We start from the raw sequence: 25,758 nt of genomic DNA, 5'->3' as shown, positions 1-25,758 counted from the left end.
GTGTGTGTGTGTGTGTGTGTGTGTGTGTGTGTGTGTGTGTGTGTGTGGTGTGTGGGGGTGTCTGTATCTCTGTGTATGTAATCTAAGGAAAGAAATCCTTCAATGGCAACAACTTCCAGTAAGAAGTTTAGACAAAGCACCAGCTTAGATACACCAAGATACGTCCCTGTCTCTCCGATATCTAGGTACTCTGACATGATTCTTTCGCCGACGATGTACCTGAAACTCCGCCACCGAATTAGACTGATCGGTCCACCACCACCACCACCGACATTGACCGAGACTCGCTTTGTACGGCTACCTGACAGGTTGACTTTGAGATAGTAAATGTACATAAATAATCTTTTAAATTATCTAAGTATTATACTTATTATACTTTATTTATAATGTGTGTGTATTCATGTGTATGGGACGGCTCCGCCAAGTACCTACTCGATGCCTTGGATAAATTACAGCGTCGTGCTACTCGAATTATAGGCGACGAAGAGGTCTCATCACGCCTTGAACCTCTGCAACTGCGTAGAGATGTTGCATCGCTTAGCGCCTTTTACCGCATGTACCATGGTGAGTGCTCTGAAGAGCTGTTCAACCTCATCCCCCCTTCCCCGTTCCTGCTCAGAAGCACGCGTGCTGGCCTTCGTAGTCACCGTTTCACTACCTGCCGCATTCCATCGCGTACTAAAAGGTTTGGTGGCTCCTTTCTCTGCCGCACGGTTGACAAATGGAACTCCCTTCCGGCACATGCCTTCCCTCTCTCTTATGATATGGGGTCCTTCAAACGAGGCGTGAAGAGGCATATTGTAGGCAGGCAGGGTGGAGGTGGCTAGTGCAGTGAGGGTTTCATCGCTGCTCTAGGTTCCTTCGCGTTTGGATACCACTTTCCACTTAACATCAGGTGGAGTGGAGTCATTTGCCTGTCATGTACATATATAAAAAAAAATAAAAAAAAATAATTCAAACCTTCCTAGTGGAGTGTCACGGATACGGATGCAGAGTAACGTATATATAAATGAATATCTTAGAAGTGCTTACCTATTGCTTTTTATATAAATTTATCTACATAGGATCAACATAGATGTCGTTGCATATTATGGTCCGTAAAAGCAGAGTAATTTGATAAGTTTTTTATATTAGGTGTGTTCCTTTTTATTATAAGTATTTCATGTCAAATTAAGTAACTTATATAGTTATTAATACAAAGATTGAACACTCAGAAAAAATCCTACGATGCGGGCGGATTCGAACCGACGTCTTCTAGCAGACCGTGCCAGACGCCATACCAATTAAACCACGGAACGAACCAGCGGACCTCACGAATTTTTCTATGTGCTTGTTGTCGTGTCTTTGTATTTGATTTTTCAACGACTTTTTAGTCGTAGCGCCATCTATGAGAAATCTATGAAAGTTTTATCAAGTGTGTTCGAATGTGTGAACAAAGTAGTGGAGTAATTTCACAAAAAATAATTGAATATCAATTCAATAAAAACTTAAAATTAAGTATAACTGATATTTAAAAAATGTGACTAATATTATCCTACTGCAGAACACAGGGCCGTATGGGCCTTAAGGTACTTTTCCACCGGCCAGAGGAGACTAGGATTGAAATTTATATGACAAGTGATATCCATATTACAGGTTTCTTATCACGATATGATTTCTTTTATTAATTTTAAAGGGTCTCAGATCAGATTTAATATGTCTGTTCTTAAAGCTGTCATCTACCGCTGGTCAGTCAACCCGTGACCATGGAGCGTGTAAGCGTTCCGAAATATCGGGAACATAAAAATAAATAATATCGTAGTAAGATAGCTGTATCTGTATAGCAAAATTTCAATTCTCTCCAATCGCAGCGCATCTTCGGTGGAAATGGTCTATTGTGATTGATCTACTCTCGTTCTCGTTCAACATTCCTTCCAAAACAATTACTGTCAAATAAGTAGTACTGGAACCTTTCCATAGAAGACTGGAACTAATCCAAAGACAACGTCAATGTCAACGATGAAGCTTCGTTCGCATCCTGCGTCTTTCCATTTGGTCGAGTGTTACATATTTGACAGTAATTGTTTTGAACGGGTGTCATACTGAGAACGGGAGTAAACCCCCTGGATTGATGAGGATGTGCGGGCGAGAAATATTTGTTAATGTAATTATTGAACCGTATTGGCTGCCTACGTAGAGTATAATACTCTGCAACGGAAACGCGATTTCTCGCGCCAGCTCGCGAGTGTACGCACGATCTTGCAATGGCTATTAATATCAATCGCGAGACTGTGGTGTGCGTACGATATGAGATTTAAAAAAAAGATGGCTTCATGTAATTCTTTTCCCTTTAATATATTTAATAATAAAAAAATATGTACGGGATATGTTACTTTACCTGCATGTTTATCGCTAGAAGAGCTAAACAGCACTGAATCTTCACAACTATACCCAACCAAAGCGCGAGCTCGCGAGGGCTCACGATGATTATTAATACCAATCGTGTTAATAACAAATTATTAATGGCAGTTTTTGTTGGAAATAGGCTGGCGAGATTTCAATTCTCGTCTCGCCTCGCCGGTGGAAAGGAACCTTACACAGTTTTTGACCATTCATTTTGGCATGCGGTTAAAGCGTCCCGTCATCGTTATCTCGAGGCCAACTACTGGGTGGCGAATTTGGTCCATCTGAAGCGTGGATCTGACCTGCACCTCTATTAGCCTTATCTCTACAATGATTATACAATGTAATAGTTTTATGTGTAAAAATATATGAATATCACTTGTGAAGCGCCACTAATGGTCACAAGAAGAACTATTAAAAGATAAATAATAATAAATATTAGATAATATAATTAACCATAAAATAACCACACCAATTACTTCGTCTACTGCTGTGTAATATGAGTAGTGATGCAACGGAAACAGATGTCAAAAGTAAATCTAAGCGGAAACGGATGCGGTAGCGTAAATACTATAAAGAACTCAAAAATTGGTTACTAATAGGGTTTGTTGGCACTCCACGCCAAGTAATCCGCACTAGCGCCCGATGTATCGCGAACATTGTAAATTTACGATTACTTTCGTTATAAAAATTGCGGAAGCAGAAACTGAAACGAGAAGAGATCAGAGGTCTTTTACATCACTAACTATGAGTACCATAACAACGTAATTCATTGTGGGGCACTACAAAATCCTTTATAAAAAATTTTATTTTCAGATTTCATTTTTTCTATTTTAAAACATTTTTTATGTTCAGATACATTACGGAGTTTGCGCAGGAACTTCCACTGTTCATTGTCGCCGTTCCTCCTTCAGTCGAATAGACTGCAGCCTACTACGACCTCGACCTATGTGGCCCAACGGCTTGCGCTGTGGGCGCCGGATAAGGACGTCTTGGGTTCGATTCCCGGTAGGACCAATTTTAGTCGTCTCTTCTGGTTTGGATGTTCTGAGAAGGGCTTGCAACATTCCACAATTTTATATTTACGTATATTCGATTTTTAGAGTTGGTTGTTCTTTACTAAATAAAAATAAATAAATTGGTTATTTAGCGCCCAGTGCTGGGCCACTGTAGTCGACAAAAATAAGATACAAAGAAATAATAGACAGTAACATGTTGTTTATTAACAGTAATATAAATTAATATTGATCCTTGGCATAAACCGTTCAGAAACAATATTATTACACAACGAAAAAAATTGTTCAAATTTTAACATAGACAACAAATCATTATGCCTTTGTTCGCAATTTAGCTTAATAATTAATTGTCATACTTATTCTGTGGTAAATATAATATAATTTTATACAAAAATTTTAACTTAAAGATATAACAAACGACAACTCAATGTATAAAGCATTTTTTTAAATGTACTTATTAAATTGTAAAAAAAATATCTGTTCAGGTGAGTATTTTATAGACGAAAAATGTATATGATCGTAAGTAGACTAACATATTTCACAATCGTGTTTGTGGTTTCCTGATACTCTTTTTTAGGAGAAATGGAAGAAGTGTTTGTGTCAAAAGTCATAGGCTCAATTTGTTTGACATACATCATTGCTTTAAGTATGTAAAATTTCTCCACAGTATTGTTAGATTGTTATATTTTGAAACCAGGGACACTATTTCTATGATCTTGATAAAGTATTTCATATATTTATATAACATTGTCATAAAAATGTGAGTCGTGTGACAGTGTAATATATTTCTTAGGCGTCATGATTTTCCAGTTGCGTGGGGCTCGAGTCAATGTTGTAGCTTAAACGTGACTTTGTGGTAGGCGTTGCCGAGTATCCCGCGGATGTTCCAGATGTGCGCGAACCGCTCGGGCTGCGTGTTCATGTTGCTGTCAGTCGCCTTTACCCACACCTCCATCTGCCGGGGAAAAGTCAAAAATTGTTCGGTACAGTATTCTTTGCAACATAGTAGCGCGGCCGTCATCTTTTTTTTGTATAGTTTGTCTTCACAAGTGTACTGTCACAAGTTATACTTACTACCTGCCTACTTTTGAATGTTTCGTTTACAAGTTAAGGCGTTACGGGATACGGGCATGGAATTTATATGCTAAATTTAATATGCGCTTTTCGTGACGAAACTTGCACGTCAAAGAAGGTTCACAACCCTCTGAAAACGTGTGAAATCAATATCCAGCACGGCGGTAATACAAATTATTTCTGTTGAAGTTTGGTCACTATAATACTATAGATGAGTGTACATCTGTGTACGTTATTTGTTTGCCATCATCAGCTCCGTAAATATGGGCGGACCTTTTTCGAGCATATAAACACAGATACTTGAAAGAAATGCGATTCAGTCGTCCTGGATTAGGCGGCACGCATTTAGCGCGGCGGTGCTGACCTCGTCCTGGCCTGGCTGGACGGGCACCTCGCAGGCCCACAGCGTCCAGGCGTAGTGGCGGCCCGGCGAGTCCCCCGCGGCGTGCGTGGGCCTCGCGGCCAGCCACGTGCGGCCCCCGTCGGGGCTCACGTCCACGCGCACCACCTTCGCGCCGCCGCCCGAGTAGGCGTAGCCTGCACAACACGGGCGTCGGTTCGTCCACGTTCTGACTGCTATTTTGCAGTGGTTACGTTTCGTGTTTATTACATGCAATAAGTCAATTTAAATTGTATGGCAGTTGTCGCATATCTCTTTAAGTCTAAGGGCTCATTCAAGACCCAGGCGCGGGTCCTGGCGTCTTCCCTTCCGCAGTGCCGAAGCGGCTACGAGCGGGAAGATCCGCACGTCCGAATCGCATTCAGACGCTAGACCAAGCACTGTGAAAGGTCCGGGCGGACCGAGCCAATAGACCTACCCGCGCCCGCCGCCATTTTGAATAAGGCCTATAGGTATGATTTAATTACGTGTAGTATGTATACACCTTTCAGGATTTGAGAGATGTAAGAATATGTAAATCATATCAATGACTCAAGAGGGCTGTGCTAATCTCCGTCGTAACTCTAAAAAATGTCAAAATCGTCTTGTATCTAGATGGCGCTGATCGACAGCCTGGAAGTAGTTTATACGTATTGGATGTCAATTGGCAGTGGATATCAATTAATTCTTCTTTAATATGAAATACAAGTGGTCTGTTCTTTCCCTTAAAATACTATTCAAAAAACAATGGCGAAATTATAGTTAATACAAAGAATTCTTTAGCGTTTTCAAATGTCATAAAATATGACTAAAATAAATTCATTAGGTTCAATTCTTTTTTCCAAGTCTAGAAATAAAACCATACTTAAAATAAACTCAAATAAGAGATTAACTACTTTATTACAAAAATAAAGCGGGTAATTCCTTCTCGAAATATGCTAAACGAGAAAGTTGTAAAAGTGACTAAAAAGTTCCCGATATCAGGGATAGATGGCACGTTTTATAAAAAAGAAATTTGAGTTACCAGGGCACGGCACGTATTAATCAACAATTTTTTTGTTATGGCTTAACTTCATGCCTATGCCTATACCATATCATTATAAAAATGATTTCCTTTGAAGTTTCGGTACGGCATTATTCAGCTTCTATTAACTTTGTTTAAGGTTTCTGAAGTTTATTTTGATATAATAATACACCGATTCAATTATGTAAAACATAACCGCCAAAACTTCAAACTATAAATTTGATTCAAAGTGTATTCCATAGCATTTAAGTTTATTTGAAAAGAGCAATCCCTAGAGTTTCTTGCTCGTTCTTCTCAGGGAGGTCAGCGTAGTGAACGAGCAGTAGCTTAAATGTGACGTTTTCAAGTGTAAATTTATTTTACCTATGGAATAAATAATCTTTGACTTTGATTTTTAATTCCATACTTCTCACAATAGTAAACCCAAAACAAATTTAACATATTTTTTATAAACAGACGCGTACAAATTACGTCAACAAAAATTTGATGGAAATGGGGGTTCGCCATTGTTCATTGATCATGAGCTAAAGTTATTTTCTGAACATTACCAAATATGTGTATCAATAGATGGCATTGTGTGTTACAAACTAATTTAAAAATTAACGCTTGCTAACATGGATAGATAGCGCTAAACTTAAACAAAATAAAACAGCTGGCAGTATGCATAAAAATGTTGCAATAAGCGCCATCTAGTTGACTTCTTTGTTATCACTAGAAATTAGAGTAGCTTTGATAAATTGCAGCCCGCAAATGTGAAACAAATTAGTTACAAAAATAGCTATCTGGTATTCGTCGCGACAGCTGGTGTACTAGTAGGTACTAAGTACCCGACTACGCTTGTTTGTATCGCGATTAGCAGGTTCCCTTGAAGGATTGGTCCATGATATAAATGAACATATTGGGAATATTAAATCTCACGGTCAATAATAAAGTGGCTACATTCGAAAGAGGTAAAGGTTAACCGCGCCCGTAGCGAGTGATCGGGTTGCCAAGGCTTAGGCGCGTGGGCTCCATGGAGTCACCGCCGCGAAATCTCACGATTAAGGACCACTAATTGGTTCGAAACATGTCGAGTAAAAATTCGATTTAAATACGTGAGTTATCCGTTATTGTACTGTCGTTCGCTGACTAGATCGCGAAACTAAGTGACAAAATATTTTTTTGAGATATCATAAAAAATCATAGCCCAGTTTGGGAATATTGAAATTGTTTAATGGTACTTCAGTTATGTATTGTTAGGGTAAGTTCCGATAAGTCTAACAGGTTAACTAATTTCAATTGTTTTTAAAAGAGAGTTTTGTGCTCTATTGTTTGCCATTTAAAACGGTTATTTGATCATTCGTCACTTAGCCGCCGTTTAGTTACTATGTCCGAGTCTCACGGTGGTTTTCTATTTGAAAAGGTAAAGATTGTTTAGCAAAGCGGAGCGGCGCGGGCGCACCTCGCACGAGTACGCGGCCGCCGCGCACGGGCGCGCGCGCGCCGTTCTGCGGCTCGCACACGGCCGACGTCACGGGCATGCCGTACACCGGCGGCGCGCCGGCGAAGTCCGCCGACGCCCAGTCCACGGACGCGTTGAACGAGCGGTAGTCCTTCTGGTGCCAGTGCGACGGGCTCTCCCTCTCCGACACCGTCACGGCTTCTGCAAGAGGCGACGCCGGTTACGAGCGGACGGCGGCCGCGTCGCCGGCGAAGAAAGACCAGGACCCAGCCACTTGACGCTGCGCACGGCGGGCGCGCCCGGCACCACGGCCCGCAGCGGGCGCCCGTGGTCGGGCGGCAGCGCGCGCCCGTTCATGCGCGTGGCCAGCAGCACGCGCGCGTCCGCGGCCAGCGCCTGGGCCAGCGGGATGGACGTGCTGAAGTTCGCGCCCGTCGCGTCTACGTCCGACCCTTGGAACTGCGAACATTTAAAAGAAACGTCAAAACTCGACCGAGAGCGTGCGACACCCACTGGCGATCATCGATCAAAATTTGTACGAGTTCGAGAAAATAATAGTTTTCCGAAATATTACTCCAACATGTAAGTCACGGTTATAATTTTGTAACACAGTCCGTTATAATTTTTCTTGAAAATTCTAAGGGCTATATTGCAATATTCCAGATACGTCTTTCGATTTCTTGATTTCGGACGTTTTCAACAGCTTCGACAGGGACAAGTTCGAGTGCTAACAGTTGAAGTACCAACTTTTTAATTCCAACGATTTGAAAAAAGAAAAACTATTCTTTGGGCTAAATGCAACACTTCAAAACAAATCAATATTTACAATTTTCCTCAAATTGTCAACATTGCCTTAGGGCGCGTTCCCATTATATTGTAACGACAGATAGTCGTGCAATTTAAAATGTCGTGGCTTGTACATTTAAATGAAGTTGTTCACATATACTATAACACGATTAACTGTCGTTCACGACTTTTTTGACACTACGACGACAGACAGCCGTCATAACGTCAGAAACAATTTCGTGACAATGAGAAGAGCCAGAACGCCAGTCGTCAGATAATAAATAAAACGTCACGACAACAATGTAACAACAGATCAAAATCAAAGATAAAGTCAAAAAATCATTTATTCCATAGGTAAAATAAATGTACACTTGAAAACATCACTTTTAAGCTCCTACTCGTTCACTACGCTGACTTCCCTGATAATCGCACGCAGCTTCAAACGATTCTGTCGTGCAAACGACAAGGCGGCCGCCGTGAATCGATAAATTGTCGTGTCGACTGAGCTGTAGCCTTTGAATTTTCTTTTTTGTGTTACACATTATTTGTGATGTCTGCAGTTAATCGGCATAATCTTGGAAAACAATTTTACTCCCGAAAGTTGATTCAATGTAAGTTTGTGACTGTCATTCAATAAATACCCAGTTTGAAGACATATTGCATCGGAATTAGCACTACGCACAGCACTGTTCCAGCTGTCACGAATTAAATCGCGATTTAGTATTACTTTTGTAACACCAGCATTATTAAATTTAGTCCGTTATGATACCCAAGAGTAGGGAATTAGCATTAGGGAATTATTATAATTAAATTGTTAGAGGTGGAGGTCCATTAAAGGGATCAGAGGATCATTTAAGATCCAGAGGTCGAGATCAGATCTAGGACCGATTAGGACAACGAAGTCCTATGAAGTAGAATGAAGTTAGCAGAGGTATATGAGAAAAATTGATACTCAATTAAAGGTTGTTGTGATAGAAAATAATGTCGCACAATTAATTTATATTAAGATAGGACCGTAGACATGTGGACACGTGCTAAGTAGTGAAATAAGAGGGCACTCACAATTACGTGCTTTCCTTCGACGTCGTCGACGTCGACGCCGCAGTGCAGCAGCACGTCGCGCAGGTACACCCCCGACCACAGCGCGTTGGACACCGCGCCGCCGGACCATCCGACGCCTTTGGCCGGCTTCACCTCCTTTAACACATGTCCTCTTGACAGACCTAGGAATAATTTTCGAAATAAGGCAGCCAGAGCTGAACGTACTCCCCGTCGTGACAAACGGGTTTGAGACAACCGACCTTGTTCATCTCACTTCTCCTGTTGCCGGCGCACATAAGCGCGGCGCTCAGCTGGCTCTGTGGGAACTTGTCCAGGTCCTCAAGGCTAAAATCGCGGCTGGTGCTCCTACCGCCTTGCTCGATGGAGATGCGTAGTTTGTGCGAGGACGCTTCCAACTCTGGAACAGGCATGTGTTGTCGCACGAAAAATAACTCGCTGTAAACAAAAGAAATTGCGTTTTGGGACTCCTACCCTTTCGCAGAACGACAAAGCTGCGTTACGTTTGATTTGGCATGGTTTCTAGCAATCGAGATAATACTGATGCCTGGCTAAAGTTACTCCATTAAAACTCACGTTTCAAAACGACGATTATTTCTACTCGTAATGTGTCGTGAACGATCGCAACTTCTTCCAGTACCTTAGGGCGAGTTACATTTTGCATAAGTTTTCGAAAATTCAAAAAATTAGCGATTTTCCACCAATCAGCTTTGCGTGGCTTAGGGAAAGAGTATTTCTGAATAGGAGTATGTCTGACTGGCCAACTAAACTCGCCTCCAGCTTCCCGATTACTATGAAACATGCAAGTTTATGAAACTAATAAAGCTCAATTAACATTGTCGCGGAATGGAATGCGAATTTTCGTACCTGTAGCATAATGAACTTTAATAATATTTTCTCCCGATCGTTTCCGGCTACGGCAGCAACTGCTTCAACTCCACTTTGGTCTTGTTATCAGTAAAGAGCCGTGCACAAAGGGGCCACATGAGCACACCATGAACGTAGTGGTAGCCGATCGCCGCAGATGGTCGACCTTTCAGGTCGTCACGTCTGTCGTGTAACTCAAATCGTCGAGGGTTTTCGTTGTGTGTTGTTTTGTTTGTTACACAAGATCTCAATTTGTGGTGATCGGGGGTTTTCTATATACCAAATGACGGGACGAACAAGTCGTGCGCCTGAGGGTACTACGCCGTTTATAATAGAAAGATCTAAGGGGCACTGATACTGCGCCCGTTACCCTGAGACATAAGTTGACAAGTGCCATGGGCCTGTAATTTGACCAGCACTCTTTACCCTTCAAAACTGGAGCTGAAACTGGTGGGCGGCTGCCGTATTGTATTCAGTTAGTACGTTAAACAATCGAAGTAAAGTTCATTGCGCTAAGTAGAATTTGGTTAGAGAAAGTCGCTCCCGTCCGCGGCAACGGGACCCGACGTTACTTGGGCGTGTCGAAGTGCGCGATCTGGTGCTGCGGCGGCGTCTCGGCGTTGAAGGGGCGGCGCGTGCGCACGAGCAGCCGGGCGTCTCGCGCCGGCTCCTTCGCCCACAGCTCTTCGTCCGAGTGGTCCACGACGTCGTCGTCGTGCAAGTTGCCTGCGAGGTAGGTCGCTTTCGTCATCGGCCACTACTGTCTCCAGGCCTACCGCTCCACTGAGTCGGTGCCTGAGTTAGCTGCGCGTTGCGGGAGGAGTGACAGTTTATGTAGCAGTTATGTCGCGCGGCACACGGGACGATTTCGACAAGATTTTTCTAGCAATATTCAATGACAAGTTGATTGAAAACGGTGCCTACAGTATTAGTCAATTGTTGTTATGTCAAACGATAATTTAAAAAAAACTATTTCATTGATAACTGAAATGAATAGACAAGCCATTGGGCACTTTTTTCAGTCAACTTGTTATTGAATATCGTCAGAAAAATCTTGTTAAAATTATCCCGTGCGCAGCGCGACATAATTGTTACGTAAACTGTCACTCCTCCCGCACCGCGCAGCTACCTCAGGAACTTACTCCGGTTAAACGGTAGGCCAGTAGCTGAAGGACCTCTCACATCTCTTTATTCCCAAACTCTACCTGCCATCACCGCGCTTCATATAATGGTGTGGTTTAATAAAGTCTCTAATAGAGACATTGTGTTCGTTCGAGGTATAACAAAAATATTTTCTTTTAGATGAAAGTCATCTTGGTCAAGTTTCTCAACCTAACCATATAGATTTTAGCAAAGCAGACTTAATTACGTATTCGAAGCAGACTAGAATTTAGTAGAACGTGGCTAGATGAGAAGACGAACGATAGATCAAAGCAGTGACAGAATGGCGGCTAAGAGAAGCGAAAAGGTCAGTGGGTCAGCTCGACGGTCTAACGATATCATCAAATTTGCGGGATCGCGCTGAATGACGCAGGACCGTAAAAACGCCACAATGAAGATGACTATAGAAACATTGCTCATAACTTAATAGTAAATCTTAATAAAAAACGGAGATGAATAAATGCTCACGATTGCGTCGTGTCATTGCAAGTGCCACATAAGAGCGTCAGAATATCAGGGCTATGTACTCCATAGTCTAGAACATTTGACCCATTTGACATTTCTTTTACGAATTTGTATTATTTTGCATGTCAAGTTAAGTAATTTTGATTATTTCTGATCCAAATCGTGTATTTTTTTTTAAATAAACAAACGTTATGGGCTCTTTAAGGGCGCGTTCCCAATATGTCGTGACAACAGATAGTCATGCAGTTTAAAGTGTCGTGGCTTGTAAATGAAGTTGTTCACATATAATATAACTCGATTAACTGTCGTTCACGACTTTTTTGACATTACGACGACAGACTGTCGTGATAGTGGGAAGAGCTAGAACGACAGTCGTCAGACGATGCATAAAACGTCACGATAATAATGTGACGACAGATAATCGCAGCTTCAAACGATTCTGTCATGCAAACGCCAAAACGGCTGCCGTGAACCGATAAATTGTCGTCACGATCTAGTGGGAATAGCTAGACACGACAGTCGTTCAACGATAAAATAAACGTCCAGAACACTGTCACGACGGATAGTCGCGATATAGGAACAGGCTAGACTCGATAGTCGTCTAACGATAAATAAAACGTTACGACATCATGGGAACGCGCCCTAAGGTCTAAGGTGTAGGAATTTGCGAAAACCTAATAACTCTATCAATATACTTACTAACCTATCCTAAATGTCTCGAGCAGTTCAAACACTTCCTCGGTCTTGTGATTGCCATAGACGTTCCAGAAAGGCTCCACACTGAGCCCGCCAGCGTTCAATATCTGTTCCCCTCCGGGGTGTGAGGGTAGGAATTTTGTGATGTCATACACCCCGTGTTTGTATGTTACCCAGAAACTACCGCTGTGAAAATGCAGGCAAGTATTTAAAAGAGCAACCCCTGAAGTTATTCACTCATAGAAATAAAAGATCATCATTTTGTGTAATCATAATAACGCATAATTACACACAAATTCATGAGAGAAATAAACGTAGGTCATAAAATAATGTAAGGCCTGGCAAGTATATTGTATATTATGTTGAAATAAACATAATTCAAATATGTTGCAAACCTTAAGATGAAAATCGGATATTATTGGAGAAATACCGTACAACTTAAGTTTAAGGGTCGTTTATTTAGGCCCGTATTAATAAACTGTTCCTTAAGACCGGTATTAAGTGCGTATCGGCTGAAAATTACACAAATATCATAAGTGCTCTTCCTGCAGTAATAGATTACATTTATCGGTATCTTGAAATATACCATTTCAAGTGATCTTGAAAATATAGTTTAAAGGCTGACTAACATGTATTAATAAGCCGAAAGTTTGCGATCACTCAAATGATACATAATATATTTAATCAATGACTAAACGTGCACTCGAGTGGCATTTCATAAACAGAATTTACTTAAGGCTGAGCGTCACGGTTTAATGTAATCTCTTAGGCACTAGACGGCCTTGGTGGCGTGAAATAGAAAAATAAATTTACAATTTTTGCGAAATTCCCAGCCAAAAATTACACTTTGACAGTTTGAGAGTATATGCGATTGAGGTAATTCATAATACATACTTTCATATAATTTTACACGTATAATAATTCAATTGTTGAGTGTGTGCGTTATTATTATTATAATTAGACAAAAATAGTGGTCAGTGGTCTAATGTCTCGTCTCGTCATTCTGTCTCGAGCTGGAATCTCAAGTTAACCAATTTTTGCTTTTATTTATGTTAAATTTTTGTAGAAATTTTGTCGGCATGATATCAGAGGGTTAGGTTCTTTATAGTCCTCTTCTGTAGCTGAGTCATAGACAAAACAGACAGGTTTTGGTTATTTCATTGATAGAAATCAGAATAAGCAGAGTATGTTTACCTAAAGACTTAATACCTTCAAGATTTCATACAAATAGAGTGGATAATAAATCCCTCTGAAATTCAAGTATTATTGCATTTTGGTCTATACTTTTAAAGTGTAGCGATTATTTTGCTACTGTAGTGTACTTTGCAGACCAATTTTGTTTATGTTTTTTATTTTTAATTATTATATATTCTCTTTTGCCTGAAATTCAGGTAAATATACACTGCATAGTCAAATTTTTGATGATTAATTTGTACTTTATTGTTGTTTTTTTTTATACCGCACTTTTTCTCTTTTTTTGTTTATTTATTACGGGGTTTTGGTCATTATTGAATAAGTCAGCCCCATTAGAAAAACAAAAAATATATATAATTCAAACAGATAAATACTACCTAACCAAATATGTATACAAAATCTCCGCGGTATTACTTGTTGGCTAACAAAACGGATCGAAACCATCCAATATTAAAAGGACCAAAACCAACCTGTGCAAATAACCGCACCCTGATGAGGCTTTATTAATATGGGTCTTAAGAATTGTTTTGCATTGAAAGTAACATCAATGACGTTAAAAAACGACTTCATTATTAACTGAGTGCAAATTTTCACACGTCAGCGCTTCACAAGTCAAGAGACTTGAAATATTGTGTATTGCTCAAATCAAAATAAGAAATAGAAAATATTTTCCATGTTGAAAAGTAAATCAATTGAAAAAAGTAGATGTACTGAAACCAAGCAATCTTTTTTTCCACTCTCTTTCACATGATGGAAGAATCAATCATTGCATACCTTTATAACTTACTTTATTAGGATATTTTTTCTATCTGTGACTGCATATTAATTATTTTTTAAATACTGCCTTTTAAACATAAATGATATAATTGCACAGACAACATCAAAGTGGTCAAGATAAATACTAAATAACTGCCTCTGTGGCCAACATGTTTGCCATGCTGCATTGTCAGAGGTCCCGGGTTTGATTCCCGGGCCGGGAGAAATATTTGTATGGCCCAAATTTATACATCTCGTGAGTTTGGGTGTAATTACTGGTTATCTATGAGTGGATCCACGGCACCCGCGACACAGGGTTTCCCTAGTGCGGAGCTATGGTGATTGTGTGCGTTATATCTTTAAAAAAAGTGTATTACAATACACTATTGCATATTGAAAATATTTGACAATTGCATTTTTTTGTTTATTTTGAATGTTCGATCTGTTGGGGGCTAAATACGAGTCAATAAAAGTTATTTACTTACTTGGTATCATGTTTGCTGACCTCGTCAGCCCTGAAAGTGGGAAGATCCGGCCTCATGCCGCCCGCCTCTAGCTTTAAGTTTTCGATCTTATGTACTTTCACTGTGTTCACTTTCTTACTGTCCATAGTTTCTGGAACATATATGTATTTATGTAAAGTTATATATTTATTGTAAATGTTTAAACTCTTTACCAAAATAGAAAATTAAAACAATTAAACTAAATCTAAAATGAAGAAATGTAAACAAAATAATAAATAGGTTTTAAAAGAACGATCTATTCCATTCTAATACCAAAAACTAATACCAATAACGATTTAGAACAGCATAAAAAATGTACGCACCGACATAAACAAATTATGTTAGGTTCTTTTTGTAAAGGCTGACAATCGTTAGGTACTTTTAGACGCAGAAGCTATTGAAATAGATGTTATTAAAAGAAATTACTTATTTAAACTAAAGCGGTAAGTATATATTCTATTCTTAGTTTTTAAACATCTTTTTTGTAGAATTTTTAATAAGTAATCATGGCGTTTCATTATTTAAACACTTATATAATTCTTGTTCTTTAATTTGTACCACTTCGTGGTCACAATTTATTTCTTGACTCGTAAACAATGGTAGCAAATCTATTAAAAGGCTACTAACACATAATCATTTAGTTACAGTCATAACATGAAACAATGAATTGTTATTGCCAAGGCCTCACGGTTCAGGCAATCAGCTTACCTCCCAGATAAGGGTTTAAATTTAAATTAGTGTCCTTATCATAATGAATTTAACCCGAAGACAATAGTGTATTAGTCAAGCTCTATAGAGTTTCTTAATTTCTCATTACCATACTTTTCATTGGTTAAAATGTGCAGTTACATTCGGATCACTGTATCTACTTGTTGCCATTATTAGATATTCATAATTATATATTATTTAAGTCATGTTCCTGACAAAGGTGTTGAGGATTAATTTATTCTTTCTGCGAAAAGTATTTTCTCTGTTTTACCGCATCGTGTGGAAAACAAGGAAATTTCAGATGTCAAGACAAATTGAACCTAAGTGATATGGGAGTTATGTTACTATGACGATAAGGAAGATTGTTTTTCTACAGTGATTGTTTAATATTTTTTTGTTGAATAAATACATCAGGGATCGGTATATTTTATTATTTATTTGTTACTTACTATAAGTGAGATAAAAGTTTTTTTATAGGAATAATTAATATAATTAGGTATATAATGAATGTCAACAAATCTATAGAGATTTAACAAATATATGTCAATAGTGATAAAGAGTAACAACGCCCAGAGTTTCTTACTCATTGACTTCTTGCGCCTTATGAATGAATAAATAACTATTTCAAGTGTAATTTGCTAACCTTATGAAATAAGGACAATATGAATTAAATTGAAAGTCAAGATAAATAATTTATCAGCCACGTGCGTAAATACCTCATTTGAGAGTTGTTTATGTTGTAGTTTTTGTACAATGAAAAACTTTTCTGTCCATTTTTTTCAACTCTTGTAAACATTTATGAATATACTTGTCAATATAAAATTACAGGCGGCCTCTGTAGAAGTAATTCAATTTCTCGCAGTAGCTAAAGTGTGACCGCGGTAGTTGGTTTGCGCCTTAAGTGTGACGGGGGTGCGGGGCGGGAGCTAAGGTACAGGTGCACACAATAAAATAAAAACAAGAGGTTTTCTTAAACTTTTGCTTCATTGGAAGAAAAACATCCATAAGCACGCCTCTTTTTAACCGACTTCAAAAAAAAGGAGGACCTGTGAAAGGATGGTTTTTTGTGTGTATAAGTAACATACTCATTACTCAGATATTTCTGAACCGATTATGATGATTTTTTATTTTTAGAAAGAGAGTACCTCAGTATTGGTCCCATTTAAATTTGAATAAAATATTCCACCTCTAAGGGTGGCAAACTAGGGGATGAATCCAGTTTCGCGCACTTTTCGTTAACCGATTTCTATAAAACTTGGCAAATACATGTAATTCTAATAAAAAGACGCAAATAAGAAAACTTTTCAGGTGGGGTTTTTTTTATAAAAATTTTACAATAATATCACTTGCAGGTTGTTTATACTTACGCTATTTGTAAATACTATTATAACTGATATTTTGTGGACTAATATCAATTTATTAAAAAACAATCACCCAGGTGTTCCTCTTCCAGGTAAATCTGTCTTACGAGTTACTGATAGTGTTTATCATTTTGATGATTTAAAATGTAAACTTACCTATAAAACAGAAGTTTTGAATTATGATTTCAAAATATCAAGTATACTCAGCCTTCACCTCTCGCTGCTACCTAAGGCGCGGTCTGGCCTTTGTCTTTGCACTAAAATAAGAGAATGGACCTAAAGAATAAATATGAATACCTCTAATAGCAGTACCGATGAGCACGGATCCTAGCAAGGCGGCGGCGGCTGCTCCGCCGTACTTTTTGTATCTGTCCCTTTTGTCATTATCATCTTCATAGCTTCTGGTGCTACTCCACACAACTGGCACATAATTTCTATATTTGTTCTGGAGTATTATTGTTCTGGAATAAATGGAATACGATTTTATTTATTTTTATTTCCTTAGTTCTATTTTATATATGTACAGCGGTGGTTCCATAACAGCGTAACATTTTGAAAAAAGATCTTTCATGTTAACCATTTTATGTTGTATTGGAATTAGAGTTCACAATTGTTATAACTACGCTATTGTTGTTGTAGTATTGCAATTGCAAATGACAATTTTACTGCACTAGTATAAATATGTTTGTTTAGCTTGTGTGACATAGTTCTTAATTTTAGTATATCTAGTTTTTATATCATTCTAAAAACATTTATAATAAATACAACACAGTCAGCAGAAAATTAAAAGAAAGCGTTGTACAGGGTAACTAACATGAGCAAATTTTAAAGTCTGAAATCACTCTTAAGCAAAAAGCACCATGAGTAAGAACAGAATTTTCGGAATTCTGAAGAACGAAGAAAATACTCAGAGCGCTGCAAAACTTAGGCAAAATAATGGAGACAAATATCCAAATACTTTGTTTCTTCTTCTACAAACAATACAATATTGTTGTTTTTTTATAATACCAAGTGACGGGACGAAGACGTCGTGCGCCTGGTGGTAAGCGACGCGTCTATCCATAACAGCTCTAGTGCTACTCTGAGCAGTTAGTGTATCTGACTTGGAAATGGCTACATTTAAGCAAACATTAAAACTTTACTTTGAAAATCAGGCTTTTTATAAAATCAACGAAAAGTGAATATTCATTTACTTACAAAATCATGATATTAAGTCTTTACTGTACGTATATCTGTATAATTTAAATCATAATGATCAGAGGGACATTGCTACTGCGCCCGTTACCCTGAGACATAGGTTGACAAGTCCCATGAGTCTGTAATTTCACCAGCACCCTTACCCTTCAAAACTGGAACGCAGTAATGCTCACATTACTGTTTGGGGGAAGAAATAGGTAAGGTGGCACTTAGTGCTTCCCAGGACAAACTCTCACGAGAAGCTCTACTGCTACTGTTAGTTGGAACACTTAGAACTAAACGTAACTGGCTAAAACAGAAAAGTGCCATTACCTAACAGTGTGATAGACATACACATGTTCAAATATTGTTATAGGTACCTATATACATGCCACTGAAGGTCACTGGTTCCTCCATAGTGAGGATTTAAGATCGTGGTCCACCTAGCTGTACCAATGTCCAACAATATGTACATGAATAGTTTGTAATGTGTTAAAAAGAAGTACAACTAATTATTCTTAAAATAGTCAATATCAATATTAGTCAAATTTTCCTCTGCTGCGACGGGTTAAGATGTCTGAGCTATCAAAATAATCAGTCAGTCAAATTTTCCTCTGCTGCGACGGGTTAAGATGTCTGAGCTATCAAAATAATCAGTCAGTCAAATTTTCCTCTGCTGCGATGGGTTAAGATGTCTGAGCTATCAAAATAATCAGTCAGGACCGACATAACTACTGGGAATCGTCGTTGTTCTGTTAATATAACAAATGGGAAGAAGTTTGCTTTGCAGATTACTTACAGAAATAATGGGAATGATCAATATTCCCAGATGTTAAATTATAATTTTTCTGGAGTAATTCTTTTAAAGGTAAGAAAAGTATGATATTGAAGGACAATATGTTATTTTTACTGTTGCAACAAATAGTATATTCAGCTAATATCAAATATTCGGCCAGGAGCATGAATGAACACTCAGTCAAATTATTCGGCTTGATTAATGCAGGTATAAACATTGCCCCAAAAATACCACTTATTGACTTCAGTTATGATATATAATTTTGTACCTCTGTACATAACTATAATACTTACCTGTATATAATTTACTTTTTTAATTTCATTAAATAAAAAAGGCAAATTTATTTTTCAAGTTTATAATTTAAATTTATGACATCTTATTAAGAAAGTAATTGTTTATTCCACTTCACTGTGATTAACTTTCAAAAACTTATTTGGCTTGTAAATAATAAGTATTGGGTTGATTTTGTTATTGTTTATTTAATAACTAATCACTAAACTGCACGATAAGTAGGGAGTTTTAATTTGATTTGTTACTTTTTTTTATTAAATGTTTTAGGTAAATAAGCAAAAAAGGACTTTCTCGAACTTATTACTTTCAACCACCTCAGTAGCCTAACAGTTTACATTATAGGTACTGGATGGTCCCGGGAGGAACCGGATTCGAATACCAGTAAGACAAATTTGGGAAATTTACTTGTGTATTGTTACTGTCTTTTTTTCTGGTCTGAGTGTTCCGTTGCTCTAGTGCTCATAGTGCATGCGATGCAACCTTTTTCATCGTCATCCCACCTTTTTATAACCTTTTTCTCTGGTTCCTGGGCGTTTACTTTTAAAATTTTGAATTATTCTCTAATTATTTTTCTTTGTCATTCTTACTTTGCTTCACTCCCATCAAAATTCTCAGAGAGAAAAGACGTGGTCTCCAATTATGTAAAGCAGCAATATATGTATATAAGGTCAGGTGGGGTAAGAGAAACATAATTTATTTCGAGACAAATGTTATGACCAATAGGAGGAATAAATAATGTCTTATACGAATTTCGAAATACTCTAATCTGCCCTGGTTTATCAGATTTCCATGTTTTAACAATCATTACGCTAAAATTAATATTTACGATGTATCTGACAAAAAACTTTCAGGTTGTGCTAACGTTTCTCTTCCCCCAAAAAATAGGGTAAGAGGAACTGCCATCGTATTTCATATAATGTAGTATCTTTAAATATATCCGTAGTTAATTACTAAGTAAAACTATTTCAATCGAATTTGATCTTAAAACCATTGAAATAACGTATAGTTATTAAAAAAACAAGTGAAAAACTAATTTTGGGGCAAGAGGAACATACACGTTAGGGTCAGGGGTGACAAATTAAAAAAAGCGAATCTGAAAAATTTTTTTATAAGATCAAGTGACGGGACGAAGAAGTCGTGCGCGTGATGATAAATTACACACCTACACATAACAAAACATATTTTTTTAGTACAAAGCATAATAAAAGCACATTTTTAGCCACTCTTTTACAAATCAACACATTAAGTAACTTAAGTACTTTTTAAATATCGACATAATAGAAAAGCAATGTTTGGTCCAAAAATAAATTTATACTTCTAACAAAATGTATTCTTCTCTAGTCACCAAAACCACTCTAATTTGTAAACCATTCCACAAAATCAATTGAAATTTGGTATAGAAGTAGTGTGACCACGTAGCTAACCGGCAATGAGCCATTATTTTGTTTGTCTTAGATTACGTCATTATTTTAGAGCTTATGTAATTTTTTTTATTTTCGACTAATATTAAATTTTCTAAAAATTCCTGACTGAAAAAAAATGTACTACCAGAATTTTGCTGCTGGCCTTAAAAACTACCTTAAGATGTATCATTGTTTACGCATAAAATTCTAGTGTTGTAATTATTGTAACATCGTCAGAAATTAATATCATGTGGACGAAGTCACTAAAATTTACGATTACTACCAAAAAACGTTATTTGAACAAATTTAACTTAATTTCTTCAAAGTATATTATTTGTTGTTTTTGGTCTGAAATAACTAATAAAAAGTAAAACTTGCCGTTTTCTCTACTTGTTTTTGTATAAAAATAATCTCCAGCACTTTTTTTCTCGTGTTTTCAGATTACACCACTGTAAATTTTGTTTTCTCTCTCTCTCAAATTTGGAACATCGTAGCGACATCTCTTTACAACCGTTAAAACTAATTTGTTTGTCTGTTTTATCGACTGAGAGACTATAGTGCTAAACGCTGTATTTTAGGTATTATGGACTTTTGTCCCTCTTCCCCTGATGTTCCTCTTACCCCACCTGATCTTACTAATACAGGTCCTTTTGGGGTAAGTGTCTACTTTATATTCGTATAGAAAGAAGAAAGAAAGAAATCATTTATTCCTTGAAACACAGTACACATGCATTTTATAATAATAATAATACTGATAATAATAGTAATAATAACCTAAGGATTTGAAACTAAATACATATAATATATAGAGTACAAAGCGTGTGTATATACATATATATACGAATATAAGCACATCCATATGTAATTTAAGTTAAGGAGTGTTTTATAGAATTGTATCTGTGTTTTATACTATTGCTCTTCGTTACAGCCTACCTTCTCCCTTGCTTTTCGTTTTTTTTCCGTCTTTTTTTCGTTACTGTCATTATGATGAGCGTCTCACGTGTGATTATAGTACACGGAATTCCCTAGTTTGAGACCAGGCAATTGGTGTGTTTGTCTGGCACATATTAAAAAAATAATGAGTGTGTTCAGCATTTATAAAACTTACACGATAATTTACCTTGTTTGTTTTTAATTCTTCCTTTTGGTTTTTTGGTTGTGTGGTCAGCTTTTGGCCTAACAGTGATTCAATATTCGCTTGAATAGCAAAAAATAGGCCACATAGACCGAAAACTAAGGTCAAGAACAATTTTACACAAAGGTACAAAATCTTCTCATAATAATACATGGACAACCGTTATGGGTTGTAGTCAGGCGAGGAAGCACTACCAACGCCCAACGCCAGTCCATCTCGAAAATTAATTAAACTTAAAAGGAAAGAGCTTCGCACTCTAACTGCCGCCATAAAGGGTCATGGTCCATACAATAAATTCCTTTTTAATTTAGGTATCACAGACAGCCCTCTATGCAGAGCGTGTATGGAAGGGGACGAAACGGCTACGCACATCCTACTACAGTGCTCGGGCGTGGTCAACTACAGGGCGAAGTACATTGGAGTGCCGAGGTCGCTCCCGGAAGTCTTCAGCAATCCGAGGAGGTTGAGATTCCTGAAGGAGCTTGGGTGGCACGAGTGGTTGGGTGGCACCCTGCACCTACCACACGCAAAATAGGCGCCTTAGCGCCGAGTTGCAGACACCAGCTCATCACACCAAGTACCAAGTTGACAGAAAACTGAATAGTAACTAATATTCGTTGCAATTCTTTTTGACTGCCTCCGTGGCCGAACGGTTACCATGCCGGACTGCCACGCAGAGGTCCCAGGTTCGATTCCCGGGCCGGGAGAAATATTTATATGGCCTACATTTATTTCTCTCGTGAGTTTGGGTGTAATTTGTGGTTGTCTATGTGTGTGTCCATAGCACCCGCGACACAGGGTTTCCCTAGTGCGGGGCTATGTTGAGTGTGTGCGTTATTATTAAAATAATAAAAAAAAAACAAAAAATAAAAAAATTCTAGTTATTTTTTCTAAGTCTTGCATTTTGCAATGATGTGTTTCATTTTGTCAAAAGGAGACTAAATGTTTTACATTTTCTTTTTTTAACTTATTACCAGGGATCGGAAAAGGTAGAGTTTTTTACTTAAATTTCCAGGAACATAGAAAATGGAGACTGCCTTACGACAATATTTTTTAGGTTCTGGACCTGTTCGGGATTCGGGAAAATTTCTGACGCGTATAATAGTGAATAGGCAGGTTTGACCTGTCTCGTAGGTAACTAATTCTAGAAAGGTTGTAAAGTCTGTTCCAATCTATTCTGAACAAACAGCAAACAAAAGTGTTTGGTTAAAATTCTAAAGCAATCACTCAATAAATCGAACAAGCACATTCACGTATATTTCGAAGACCTCGACTTGATATCTCACCATTGTCTCCAACAACATTCATCCGAACAGCATCGCAAAATTGTATATGAAAAATGGTAGTCCAAAATCATGTTATTATCATCTATACATCAATGACCTGCCTATGGTTGTTTATTAATAATAAATTAAGATTTCGGAAATTTTAAATACAGGCTAAGTAAGGAAAACCAGCTAGAAGACTCAATTTAACAAATCCATTCATTCAATTAATTAATCGATATGTAGTTGGCATTACAAGTGGCCATCAGTAGACCGTCTATGGTCAGTGATTTGTTAGTTTACATTTTGTTCAAGTTGGATTGAAACGAAGTATACAATATATATTATATGCGAAAAGACAACAGAGACGAAAAAATTTCTAAAAACTCAATGAATTACTTATTAAACAATAGGAAATGAAATAATGTTAATTACAAAGCAATTAAATTACTTGTGCGTGCTTTTTGTGTGTGTGTGTGAGTGCGTGTGTATGTGTGTGTGTATGTATGTGTGTGTGTTTGTCTGTCTATTTGTCTACTTTCAGAATTTGTTCAACATCCTCATAGCAAAGTGATTTGAGCCAATTTTTCACTTTTAAGTTTAGTTCTCTGATTGAGTAATTTTGGAAAGGAAATTCGATACTTATTTTGTTGTAAATAAAAGGATGGAGAAATGAGCTAAATTTCTGGGCAAAAGCCGACTTCGTTAAGGGTACAGGGATTCTGAACCTACGTCTTTCCAACATTGAGGCATATTCAGGAAATCTTAATGGGGACTAAAGGTATGGTCCCATACAATAAATACACATTTTCTTTTTTTCCTACCAAACTATTAGATTTATGGCAAAATGTGATATAAAAATATTTAATTAGGACATTAGGATCTCTTGATTAGCATTTTTTTAAGCATAAAAAAAATCCAATGTCCGCAATATCGCAGATCCAATCCACTGTGTGGTGCAAAGTTAAGATAAATATGGTGTACCTGCCTGTCCGCAATTACGTAAATATGTAATGTTGTTAAGCGATTTCCCGAATTCCGAAAAGGAAAAAATATTGTCGTAAGGCAGTCTTCATTTTCTGACTATGCTCCTCGAAGTTTAGGCAAAAAACAAGAGCAAACAAAATCTATGTTATTAAAGTTCTAGATAATAAGTTCCTAAACTTTTTGGCTCCGCCCACTAAGTCAAGATAAAAAAATTTAAATGCCCTCCACTGCAAAAAATAATTAAAAACACATTTTTTATATTAACATAGCACAAAAAATAACAAGAAAAAAAATACATGTAGTGCAGTTTATAGAGATAATTCAGGAATTTTATTTTTCAAATGCGGTAGAAGTCCCTTGACGGCATCAATACCCCCAATTGCTTCCGAGGCCCCTACCCAAGGACTCTTTAGCGCCCACTGGGGTAGGGACCACTTTGGGAGACTGTTCTAGATACTTATTTTCTAATATTTCCTCTAACTTTGAAATTAATAATTTAGGAGAAAGAGGGATATGTAAGTCAACAATACAGCTGACAAGTAACTCATCAATGTCCCAATAAACAGACATAAAACTACGTAAATACATCTGGTTAAACAACTCATCAACATCAATTTAGTTTTAAAAATGGGTCATCTATTGATGACTAAAACAAGCGTGTTAATAACATTAGGAACCTGTTGAACGGTCACACTTTTTCTACCATTGTTATCAATACAGTAATAATTACATTTAAGAATAAGTACGGCATAAATTAACCTAACAGATTATAGTTTGTAAAGAAATAATGCGCGAAAATTGACTTACCGTAACATAAATTTTCTAAGGGTCATTTCTGCTTCCCACTATTAATTTGATCGATATAGCAACGTGAGGCCGTAGGTAAATAGATAAACTACCGAGCAAAACAACTTTTATCTTATTAAAACACAGTTTGGCCTTGTTCTTTATCGAACACCAATTGAAAATATTTCTTTAAAGTTCGACAGAATGACAGCTGCTCGACTTTGACATTTCGATCATTTCGATGACATTTCAACTCTAGTTCTACGTCGATGAAATACATAAAAACTCTATTTTGTTCCAAAGGTGGTGGTGTAGTAAATAAGTAAGTAGGAACGTTCGTTTCATTCATTGTTATTATTTTCTTTTATAATTTGTTGAAGAATATAAGCTGTGAGTTAACGATTGTGGGTTCTTGCTAAAAAAAAAACAAGTGTACAATAAGCTCTCAGCTGTACGATGTTGCTGTGTTAATTTGAGTTCAAATTATGGTGGTTAATTAACTGATTCAAGAGGTGTTAAGTTGTTTTTTTAATCGACTTAAAAAAGGAGGAGGTTCTCAATTCGATTTTTTTACGTGTATGTAACGCGATTACTCCGGCAACAACAGATGTAAACCGATTTCGATGATTCTTTTTTGTTGGAAAGAGGGTACTTCAGTATTGATCATATTTAAATTTTAAGAAAATATTCCATTTCTAAGGGTGGCAAACTAGGGGATGAATCCGGTTTGGTGCACTTTCCGTAACCGATTTCAATAAAACTTGGCAAACAGATAATAATTTCACGAACTTTTGAGGTCGGGTTTTTTTAAAATAAATAAGTTACAATTATTATAATAACAATGTTGCGAGGGGTTGTGTGAGACAACGTTGCATAGGCGGGCGGATGTGGTTCTTACTATAACTAGAGCTTGGTATAGGCAGAGTATATTTATTTGATTCCAGGGCCTGTCCGAAACAATGTCAACTAATTAAATAGTATTGCGAATGAAGCCGCATACTTGACGTTGTTTAAATTTAGTCGAGTGTTACTTATTTGACAGTAATT

General features: G+C 37.4%; 1 protein-coding gene across 2 annotated transcripts; it reads right to left on the bottom strand.

Moving 5' to 3' along the window:
- Positions 1-3,740: 3,740 nt before the first annotated feature.
- On the bottom strand, positions 3,741-24,866 carry LOC113228729 (probable sulfite oxidase, mitochondrial). Of its 2 annotated transcripts, XM_026462090.1 has the most exons (11): positions 24,733-24,866; positions 17,170-17,333; positions 14,786-14,915; positions 12,358-12,536; positions 10,601-10,754; positions 9,404-9,599; positions 9,165-9,299; positions 7,583-7,775; positions 7,317-7,517; positions 4,837-5,009; positions 3,741-4,353 (listed from the first exon to the last, which is right to left on the bottom strand). In XM_026462090.1, the coding sequence occupies exons 1-11, from the start codon at positions 24,756-24,758 to the stop codon at positions 4,225-4,227; spliced, it is 1,680 nt and encodes a 559-aa protein (XP_026317875.1). In that variant the 5' UTR covers positions 24,759-24,866; the 3' UTR covers positions 3,741-4,224. The 2 variants fall into 2 exon arrangements, with proteins under 2 accessions (XP_026317875.1, XP_026317876.1); XM_026462091.1 differs by lacking the exons at positions 17,170-17,333; positions 24,733-24,866 and adding an exon at positions 15,127-15,247.
- Positions 24,867-25,758: the final 892 nt, after the last annotated feature.

This window comes from Hyposmocoma kahamanoa, unplaced genomic scaffold (assembly GCF_003589595.1).
Source record: "Hyposmocoma kahamanoa isolate Upper Pololo Valley unplaced genomic scaffold, ASM358959v1 239, whole genome shotgun sequence".
NCBI lineage: Eukaryota > Metazoa > Arthropoda > Insecta > Lepidoptera > Cosmopterigidae > Hyposmocoma > Hyposmocoma kahamanoa.
This window is presented reverse-complemented; position numbering and strand designations above follow the sequence as displayed.

What these genes read in the sequence shown, in the direction of transcription:
- LOC113228729 (XM_026462090.1), bottom strand. Translation starts at nt 24,758, where the DNA reads ATGACCCTTAGAAAATTTATGTTACG. An exon ending in TCGAAGGAAAGCACGTAATT is followed by an intron (nt 7,776 to 9,164) that starts GTGAGTGCCCTC and finishes AAATGTTCGCAG; the next exon opens with TTCCAAGGGTCGGACGTAGA. An exon ending in TCCAGCCAGGCCAGGACGAG is followed by an intron (nt 4,354 to 4,836) that starts GTCAGCACCGCC and finishes TTTCCCCGGCAG; the next exon opens with ATGGAGGTGTGGGTAAAGGC.